This window comes from Chenopodium quinoa, unplaced genomic scaffold (assembly GCF_001683475.1).
Source record: "Chenopodium quinoa cultivar QQ74 unplaced genomic scaffold, ASM168347v1, whole genome shotgun sequence".
Lineage (NCBI taxonomy): Eukaryota > Viridiplantae > Streptophyta > Magnoliopsida > Caryophyllales > Amaranthaceae > Chenopodium > Chenopodium quinoa.
In genome coordinates this window covers 4819936-4830981 of record NW_018742461.1, presented here as the reverse complement: position 1 = coordinate 4830981, position 11046 = coordinate 4819936, and the positions used below count along the sequence as shown (strand labels likewise).

Genomic DNA, 11046 nt, shown 5'->3' with positions numbered 1-11046 from the left:
CTTAACTTATTTCGATTTACCCGAACTTGTTTTAGTAGTTTGAAATTGTTTAAACTTATATGAATATATTTTGTTTGAGCTTGTAAATTTTTTTAGAAGAATACGAAGCATAAGGATTTGTTTGAAGTAGGTCAAAAAAGGTAAGGATTAATGAGTACATATCTTAAGTTGAGACATATATTTAGCCACAAACCGCTTGTTATATCTATGTCTTGTGCCCAAGATGTATACACGAGTCATAACAATATTGTGTACTAGTATCTGGTAGTAGCTATTGCTTGCGTTATTTAGTACGTACACTATTTGTTTCCATTTGGTAAGATTGATGGCGGACAAGGTAATGGAGGTACTAAGTTTAAAAAACAATAAAAAAAATTAAAAAAAAAAAAGAAAAAAAACTACACTTTGACTCATATTTTAAATAGCGTACAATTTGTAAAGTAGATATACCATAAGGCACAATTTGTAAAAAAAAAAAAAAAAAAAAAAAAAAAAAGCACAATTTGAAAGCAGACTTGAATTGTACGTGAAAACCATACAAAATACGCCACCTATTTGACCCAATATGATCATTTAGGCCAAATTATATGATTGCCAAAAAATAAAAATATTTACGAGTATATACACTCAGGTATCAATAAGAGTTGGCTCAAATGGGTAAGCAACTTGATGTCGCTTAAGGAAAATCTCGAGTTCGAGCCTCACCGAATGCTTAAAATTCTTGTTGAGAAACTCACCTACGTAAGCCAAGGTGTGCAACCCCATGTGGGGCAAACTCGGCGAAAATGGCAATTGCCAACCCGATTTTCTCCACTCATCAATCAATGAAGAGAAAACTTGAAACACAAAATAGGGACCAAAATGAACTGAACTCATCACCTTCCACGAGTATACTCTACAGATAAGATGTATTCACAGTAGAAAAACTCGAGCTACTTATCTTCAAGCTATTCATCAATGGAGGTAACAACCATGTCTCAGGCTATGCAACTCCATGCTCTAGCACTCAAATCAGGCGCACAACCCCACCATCAAAACTACAGCAAGCTCTTCACTTTCTCTGCCCTTTCACCTTCAGGTGACCTCAATTATGCGCGCCTTATTCTCGATTGTCTTCGAACCCCAAATTCTTATTACTGGAACACCATGATTCGAGCTTACTGCGAAAGCTCAGACCCTTATCAATCAATCTTTCTTTTTCTTGCAATGCATAGTGATCAATCTCATGGTTTCGTGCCGAAACCGGATAAATTTACTTACCCTTTTGTTTTGAAGGCTTGTGGTAGATTGAGAGATACCCAGTTGGGGAAACAGGTTCATTGTTTGATTTGTAAAATGGGGTTTGAGTCTGATAAATATGTTTGTAATTCTTTGATTCATATGTATGGGAAATGTAGTGATTTGGGGTGTGCACGTAAGGTGTTTGATAATATGCGTGAGAGAGATGTTGCTTGGACTTCTGTGATTGATGGGTTAGTTGATAATGGTAGAGCTGTCGAAGCGATTAGGTTGTTTGAGGAGATGGTGGAGTGTGGTGTGGAGCCTAATGATGCGACTATTGTGTCAGTTTTGAGGGGTTGTGCTGAGGCTGGGGCGTTCGAGGTTGGGAGAAGAGCTCATAGGATTGTTGAAGAACAGGGGATTGGTTTGAGGGCTAATGTGAGTACTGCTTTGATTGATATGTATTGTAAGTGTGGGAAGTATTCGACGTGGTTTTGGATAAGGATGTGTGTGCTTGGACTGCCATGATTCATGGCCTTGCTAGTCATGGTATGATAAGGGAGGCTGTTGATTCTTTTGAAGAAATGAAAAAATCGGGTGTAATGCCTGATGAGCAGACCATGACTGCTGTGCTAGCAGCATGTAGGAACGCGGGCTGGGTGACTGAAGCTTATCGTTACTTTGAAGACATGAGAAAGAAATATGGAATCAAACCTAACCTTCAACATCATGGATGTATAGTTGACCTTTATGCACGATCAGGGCAGTTGGATGAGGCTGAAGATTTTATCAGGAAGATGCTGATTCGGCCGGATGCAGTGCTGTGGAGAACTGTCATATGGGCGTGTAAAATTCATGGAGATAATGATCGTGCAGAGCGTTTGATAAAGGAAATGAACGTATTTTTGGATGACTGTGGGAGTTATGTACTTCTCAGTAATATTTACGCCTCTGCTGGAAAATGGCATGACAAAGCTATTTGTAGGGAAACAATGAGCAGACAAGGGCTTGTGAAAACACCAGGTTCAAGTAAGATTGAGGTTGATGGTAGCGTTCATGATTTCACTGCAGGAGATTCGAGTCACTTTGAAGCACATTATATTTATAAGAAGTTGGAAGAGATATACGAGAGGTTAAGAGAAGAAGGATATAAACCTGAACTTTCAGAGGTCTTGCTAGAAGTTGATGATGAAGAAAAGGCTATACAATTGCTTCATCATAGTGAAAAACTTGCTGTTGCCTTTGGACTGATGAAGATGAAGCCAGGTTCCCAAATTAGAATCGTAAAGAATTTGCGATCTTGCGAAGATTGCCATTCTTTTATGAAATTGATTTCTAGAGTATATGAAAGGGAAATAATAGTTAGGGATCACATTCGTTTCCATCATTTTAGGAATGGGGTCTGCTCCTGTGGAGATTTCTGGTGAACCTATCTCCAATTACCCCCTCTCCACTTCTTTTTGTTGATGGAATGAATGTGCTAGGTCTTTGTTAGGCATTACACAATTTGTAATTAAGTTGAGAAAAAGTGGAGGCATGTCTGAAAGATCTCATCATTATCCATCATACTTGCAGGAAAGCAGGCCTGTCTATTAAACACCAATACAACAAATCTTTACAAGATGCCTCTCGTTCCATATCTCCAACTGCTTGACTCTTTATTTTCGCTGCTTGTTCCTGAATTTCAGGTTTCATGGGAATATTTCTTTTGATACTTTCAACCAGCAGTTCAAACACAGGACCAACTATCTAATGACAAGAACTCAAATCACAAAAATTTGTCTAAGATCATGGCTTTATATAATAATAAGATTAATAACACTACAACAGATTTTGCTGGAACCTTACAGAGTGGTCTTTTTACAATGAACTATTGTCACCAAAATTCATGAAACTTGTACATGCCAAGTTTTAGGTGTGATACAGTTGGACTGTTTCCTTGATGAATATTCTTCTGATTCTGAGGTTTGCTGCATTCCTCTTCTATATTCTCTTTACACTATCACCATGAACAGATACAAATCCCTCGCTTGCTAGAGTTGATAATGCATTCCGAACCTGATACATTGGAGAGTAAACAAGTCAATACCAATCAAATAATAAAAAAACAAATATAAACAGATAGATGCTATAACTTTACATCATTAAGGTGGAATTCAGCACCAGAACTCTGCTTCTTCAGCTCTTCAAGCAGCTGCCAGGTGAATATATCAAATATCAGAATCAGACATCACAAATTTGATACACAGATTCTTCATGGACACAAAATATAAATTGTTACCTCTAATGTGCGTATTGATGATCCGCCAAGTTGCATTTTGTCCATAATTACATTGCGGGTTGCAGATACCACTTGTTCACGTCTTATCCTTTCACTTGCTGATATTCCAGTTGTAATTAGATCCATATCTATGGTTCCTGAGAGAAAGAAATTCAAAATGTGAGATTCGAGTACTCGCAGCAACATTTAATGCTGGACAAGGTATAGGAACTACGTAGTAATTTAGAACTATGACAGCACAACGAAAATGAGTTTGTTAATTGCTATACATAGTTCAACGCAAAAGCTGTTCACGTTTTCTCTAATACCACGAGAGTCCATTTATTGTAGGATATAGATCGAGAGAAGTACTCCATCTGAAATTAAATATTTAAGGATAGAAATACTGCAACTACTTAAAATGGCAATGCTTTTGGGTGTAATCATGTATTGTTCATAATTGAGAGAGGTTTGGGAGTTGGGACGAGGAAACTAACACCAGATATTAACAGGTTTAAGTGTGAAATGGTCTATTTCTCCACCAATGATGACACACATACCAACTTACAAGGAAAGAACTTGAAGATTAAAGAATGTATAATCATGTATTGTTCGTAAATAATAGTCTTAAGAAATGGTGCATTTTGGAAGATAGACTCTAACTAAAGGATAGATATTGCGGTTGACAAGCACAAGTATCTGCAGTCATCCTTGCTGTTCTGTAAATATACAATCGAATGTGCATTTACCTGTAGAATGATCAGTTGCTGATTGTTGCATTGCAACTTCTAGTAGCCGAATAGCTTCAGTCACATCTTGCTTCTCAACCTGCATGTACCAAGATATTAAATACAAGTCCCCCTCCACTAATATCATGTTATGTCCATTCATGATAGACTTAAAATTTACTCACCCATTCAGAAAAACGCATCCGAGCCAATGCTTCACCAAGTCGTATTAAACTCTCAAGTTGCCTAGGGGTTGCAGTTATTACCTGATAATAATTGAAATTAAATAAATCATGGATCATACAAAACCACTTTTATGCACCCATGAAGCTGGAAGAATCTCTAAAAGCTGTAGCGGATTTTACTATACCTTCTTACTACTTCCCGGAAAGTTTCCTTTCTTTCTCATCTCAACATATCCACGGATCAATTCTTCAGAAGCTTCATCAGACAGCCGCGGATGAATATTTTTTCTTGCATAACTCACGTAAGTAGTTAATGTCTGAAGGTCTAGAAAATCCTGCTGTATACTCTGCATATTGTAATAGAAGACATTCAGACACGTGCTAAATGCAAGAGATTGTTCTCTTGCAGCAAAAAACAGAACTTGATCATACCTCTGGGTCTTCAAAGTGAAGGGCAACTATATGCTTAGCAAGGCGCCTGTCTGTCTGTTCATCAGCTTTGTCAAGTATCAAATATATCAAATCAAACCTGTAAAAATAAAAAATAAATAAATTAATAAAAATAAATTTAAATTGATACACAAAAATATGGGGCTTCTACATTATTCTTAAAAAAGCCTTCTAAGCATTCACAGTGCAACCTAACATAGTTAACTACTATAATGTATGATAGGCAGATAGACCACATTTGGGCATGTTAATGCCTGTCTACTCAAGTTGGTATGCAGGATTGCATGTATTATAGCCTGAAGTAGTTAAAAATTAATGAATAATAGGAGCATAGTAGTAAGGTTGATAATATATTAAGCATAATGCGTGTTATGCAGGTGTGTATAATTACCTTGACAGTAATGTAGGGGGAAGGTGTATGTTGTCAATAACAGACAAACGAGGATTGTAACGTGAACCACTGGGATTTGCACAAGCCAACACTGAGGTTCTAGCATTAAGGGAAGCAATGATTCCAGCCTTTGCAATTGAAACTGTTTGTTGTTCCATCACCTAAGTTGTGTTGAATTCAGAACCAGAAGTTAGGGATCACACTATCGCACTAGAATAAACTAATGCAAATGGAAGGGTAAATGTGAGAGCTGGGAGCTTCTTTTGGATTATATCAAAAGTTTGGCATTATGTAAAATTGACACAACTATTGCAAGATGATCTCAAGGCAGCATGAATGGTGATGAACTCTTACCTCGTGTAACATGCTTCGTGCACTTTCAGACATTTTGTCAAATTCATCAATGCAACATATGCCTCTATCACTTAGAACAAGGGCTCCACTCTCCAAAACCTGAATTTACAAAATATATCACATGAAGGATATGTTACATAACCTGTTTGGCATGACTTGTAATAATGGAAGCGGTGATTCAAAACAATCATAAAATAAGTACTATCTTACGGTTTCCCCTGTTTCAGGATCTTTGGCAACATAAGCAGTCAATCCAACAGCTGAACTTCCTCTACCACTTGTATATATCCCACGAGGAGATAGCTTATGGATATACTGAAGCAGTTGTGACTTGCTTGTTCCAGGATCACCAACAAGAAGAATGTTGATATCACCACGGAAATTAGCTCCAGCTGCCAGCTTCAAGTGACTACCACCAAACAGCTACAGATTGGAAAATATAGCAGCATCAGCATCAATCCACTAAGAATTCAACTATTCAGTTTGATTGGATGAGTAATTCTGTATACCTGACAAAGAAGGCCTTTCTTGACATCATCAAGCTCCCAAATATTTGGTGCCAATGACCTTGTTAGCCGATCGTATATGTCAGGCAGTTTTGACAGCTCCTTCAATTTCTCCACCTAAAGACAGGAAGTGCATTGTCAGCTAAAAAACTCCAATAAATTGGTTTGAAATTTATATGAGGTTTGAGAGACAGTAACTTTCAGTTACCTTCTTTTGATAGTCAACATTCATATCTTCTTCGTTATTGCTTGAGCCCATATCTATCTCCATGGGATCTTCATTCTGCATCCTTGACTTATCGGTTTTCTTTATGTGGAGACAATCAATATAAGTCTGCCAAAAAAAAAAAAAAAAAGTACCGTCAAGTTAAGAGATAGCCTCTTTGTATCTCATATAATACAAGGATGCAAGGGCTAGATACATGCCTTGAACAATGACTTCACATTTCTTTGTGTAGGTCCAACTCTGACACTCATTGCCCTATAAATTCCAGTGACCTAGAAGACACAAAAGACCACATTTAACATGTGATAAGAGTTTGTAAGGGAATGTCACCCTCTGATATAACTGCTCACCTCAACCCGGTCACCTGGCTTTGCTGAATCCACCAATTTATCGTGCAACAACAAGCTCACTGTGTGAGGTGTCCCTCCGTCAGGAATCTCATCCGGTGTCTCTTGGAGCCGCACAATCTGCTTATCAGCAAACCTGATGGAAAATCACAGTCAGCCTAGTCTTAGCCGAAGATGCATTATATAAATTGCTAGAGCTAGCTCTGCAATCTTGACTGATTGGTTTCTATTTCCACCCTTTCTTAAAAATAAATACAAGCACAACACTATTGTTAAGCTAAAATTGAATTGTATGATGGAGCATCTATTCACATGCCATTCAACATATTCTTAACATAATTAATCATTAAGACAACATTCTTCCTGAGTTCCTGAAAGAAAAGATTCAAAACTATGCTACCTTTGCTCTTCCACATTGACTTAAATCCATTCTCTAACTCAAATATCAAGATAGCATTTGACCCTCAAACTTTGTCTGAACGACATGGTCAAAACGGACAAAATCCGAGGATGAAATAAGTTGGAATTCTTAATATATGATACACGGTTAACAAAAAAAAAAAAGGTTCAAACATCAACAGCTAAACAGAAATCCTCCTTTGACACTAGTCTGATAACCACCATATTTCCTTAAGCTCTATAATCATCATTGTAATCGCATTCATACTATATAAAAGGACACTATACATATAATACAAAATCAGAACTTAGCAACCTCACAAAGTTTAAAAGAAGAGTTAAGACTAGTATACCTGCATCTATTATGAACAAGTGACATAGAGTTCTTAGCCTTGCACTCTTCTCTAAAACAGGCTGGAGGCTCACTAACTCTTCCTGTTAACGTTGCAAATAATTCAAAGCACTTCAGCAAAAACACCTTAACTAAACACTTGCATAAATACAACCAAATGAGCAAGAAGATATACCTCGGTCTACAACAAGGGAATCAGTGAAATATCCACATACAAGACACCTAAAAACCGCTTCTCGAATATCGGGTATAACTGAACTACATCTAATCACCATTCCCTTCAAGGATACCATCTTCTCAATATCTATCAAAGATCAAAACAAATACACCAAAATCACAATCATGCTTTAAAAACAATGGCTAACAACAAAAACACATATTTAGAGCAAATGTTAGAGGGAACAAAAAGTTTACCAGAAGGATTCAAATTCCTCATACAACTAGAAACTTTAAGATTAAAGATCCTAGCTTGTACATGCTTCTCAAAAAGGGGTTTAATCTTGGCAACAATATCCATCAAAACGATATCGAAAATCGCCAAAACTTCAAGAGGATACCTCACCATCTTATTATACAAATCAGGATCATAATCAAACACATGGTGTGCATCAACATCAAGCCAATCACCTTCAATCTCAATCACTCGTCGAATCGATCTCATATACTTCCCTTCCAACTCTCCACTCTCAAAATCAATAGATTCATCCCTAAAATTCCTCAAAAACCTAAGAATTGCACCATTAACATCCTGAACACTAATATTAGTCCCCCAAACATACATTGGAGGAGCATCATCACCATCAAACCCCTCCCCGGCTTCGGACGATGTCGGGGTGGGGGCAACGGGTGTCGAAGGAGTTGGGTCCCGCCTTGGTCCGCCTCTTCGGCGAGACCCAGTAGAAGAAGGGGTTCTAGCCTCATTTGAAGGGTTTAACCTTGACCGTAGTGGAGTTGAGGTGTTCGACGAAGTGGGTCTTTGACTCCGGCGAGTTTTCCGGCCGCCGTCTCCGGGAGAAGAGTAGGTGTTTCCGATTGGACTAGATGCGAAATCATCTGGGGAAGAAGGACCTGCAAAAAAATTGGGTTAAATTGAAATTGAATTGAATCTAAGAAATGGATTTTTGAGAGAGAGGAGAGAGAAAGAGAGGATTACCGCCATTGATGTTGCCGGGAGAAGAGTCGGACGCCATTGATGAGGGTTTAGGAGAGAGAAAATGAGGTTTTTTGGGGTTTTTTTTGGGAGAAATTGGGGAAAGTGAGTGAAAGAGTGTTGTTTTTGGGGGTTGGTTTGGCGGGAAATGGGTGTAATTCCCGCCAGAAATGGTTAGTGGGTTTAGGTTAAATCAGAAAATGTGAGTGGCTGATTTTTATGGGCTGGTTAATTTGTGCTTGGAGTTATGGGCTTTGTGGTACTGAAATTGATGGGCTAAGAATACTTTTTAGCCCTTTTTAGAGTTGATTTTAAGGGATTTAGCCATTTAAGACTTTTAGGTCCAAGTTCCAACAATAGGGCCAACATTCAAGATTAAGATTTAAGGTTAATTAGGTTTTAGGTTGGTTAATGTTTTTTTTTTTTTTTTTTTTTTTCATTCTTTGGTTGGAGTTACCAAATTCTATTTATGAACTCTATTTGGGAATCAGCAACAAATTCACAATTCAATATGTTGTATCTTTCAATTGTCTAGTTTGTGCATTTGTAGGCAAATCAATTTTTCTCATTTGCATTGTTTTGTTCATTGTGTGCACGTTAGAATAATTAAGTGAAAAGAGCGGAACAAGTCTGTCATTTGCGCACTTGAGTACAATTTCCGCTTCATAAGCAATACAAAAGATCAAGAAGTTGCATGGTTTTGTTGTCTCTGTTATGACTTTTTGTTGCTTGTTACAACTATCAGGTAATTTCTTGAGAACTAATTAAGGATTTCCTTATATTATAAAGAGAAATCATTGAATGATCAACATTTGTTCTGTTGATGATTTCGAAAAGCTCTCAAATCTGCAACTTGTAAACTATTTCTGGTTGACCAAATCATGTAAATCTTTGTATCCTTTGTTCCTCATTTTTATTATTACATTCTCTTCATTATTTTTATTGCTCGCTAGTTTTACACTTTGGGTAACACAACGTTTCCAATTAATTACATAGTGTCTGATTTCTGGTCCAGCTAAATTGCTTTGCAATTCTTTGTGAGATCGAAAGTTGTTAATCCATCATCCACGTCCATTTTGAATTTACTCTTCATAAAATTTATAAATTTCTCCCAACATTCAAATTCCCACGATATTTTTTCTTTTTTCTTACTTGCTCGCTTAATAGTCTTCGTAATTGTTACTTGTGTAGGTAATCATCCAAATATTACTTGTCTTCGTTATACCATCGAAATTAAAAATTGATTTTTTTTAATTTTTTTTTATCCTATTGCATGTCTCATTTTTGGTACTACATGGGTTATTTTGGAGCAAGTAAATCAACATTGATATAATTGGCTTTGAACCTTTAGTGCTTTACATACAATCATGATGACTGTCAATTTGCAATCTGCGCATTCCATGGCTTTCCATTAGAAAATTTGCAGTAAAAATGATGAAAAGATTTAAGGAAGATCGATTGGTGTAGCTCCTTGTTAAGGCCCCTACCTTCATGGAATATGAATTCAACTGTAGTTGAACAGCAGAATGAATAAACCTTTGAATTTACAGATTCTCATAATAATTACTTTTGCATCCTCTTTTGTTTTTACTGGCCCCAATTTTTAAGGCACGAATTCATCAATAGTATCAAGATATCTTGTTTCCCCAACTTTGTATAATTACCACTTTACCATAAACTATAAACTAACAACTTGTTTGTTTAGAGGGATAGAAAATGGGGATAAGGATAAAAGAGGAGGGATTTAACAAGTTTTTTGTTTGTTTAGAGGGATGGAGATTAGAAGGGGGGTAGGAGGGGGATAAAAAAGGTAGTTATCCCTCCAAATTAATACTAAGGGGGTGGTATAAGGAATGGGGTTTAAATTTAATGGTAAAAGACATTTCTACCCTTAATGAAAGAGAAAGGAGAAGAGAGTGAAGAAAGGATAGTAGGGGTAATTTTATATTTTTATTAGTTATTCCAATCTAATCCCAACTCATACCAAACTATAGAATACACTATTTCTATCCTTATCCCATCTATTAATTCCACCTTCTTATCCCACTTATTATCCCACTTAATTCTATCCCTCCTACCAAATGCCCCGTAACTGTTTTAACTGCAAATGAATATAACCTCTTCATTTGAAGTAAGCGGTCTCTTGCTAAGCAAAAGATTTATCATTGCTAAACCTCCAAGAATCGATGAAGAAATTGTTTTCCACCCTTTACATAATACCAAACAATGAAAAATCAAAAAAGTTTGCTGTCAAAATAAATGAAGCCTAAGGTCCAATTTTTTTTTTTAACTTAATTATTTCAGCTCAGTTCAACTCAACTCATTTTTCTAATTTGGTTCACTTTAGTTCGGGGTCTAAAACAAGCGCGGGTCATGATCATTTCACTTTGTTTCACGGGCTAAAACAGTATTTGCTTGCTTCCCTATATATTTGAGTTGATCGAAGATAATTTGATTATGCAGAATTCTCACTAAAG

General features: G+C 36.8%; 1 protein-coding gene and 1 pseudogene across 1 annotated transcript; one reads left to right on the top strand and one right to left on the bottom strand.

Moving 5' to 3' along the window:
• Window positions 1-180: 180 nt before the first annotated feature.
• LOC110718909 lies at window positions 181-2860 on the top strand (annotated as a pseudogene).
• A 61-nt stretch (window positions 2861-2921) lies between these two features.
• Window positions 2922-8690, bottom strand: LOC110718908 (DNA replication licensing factor MCM4-like). The gene is made up of 18 exons (XM_021897847.1): window positions 8573-8690; window positions 7834-8487; window positions 7595-7723; window positions 7421-7502; window positions 6672-6804; window positions 6522-6593; window positions 6304-6429; window positions 6099-6212; window positions 5800-6012; window positions 5590-5688; window positions 5236-5396; window positions 4827-4923; window positions 4580-4741; window positions 4395-4475; window positions 4231-4309; window positions 3503-3639; window positions 3362-3415; window positions 2922-3279 (listed from the first exon to the last, which is right to left on the bottom strand). The coding sequence occupies exons 1-18, from the start codon at window positions 8607-8609 to the stop codon at window positions 3205-3207; spliced, it is 2505 nt and encodes an 834-aa protein (XP_021753539.1). The 5' UTR covers window positions 8610-8690; the 3' UTR covers window positions 2922-3204.
• Between the last annotated feature and the right edge of the window lie 2356 nt (window positions 8691-11046).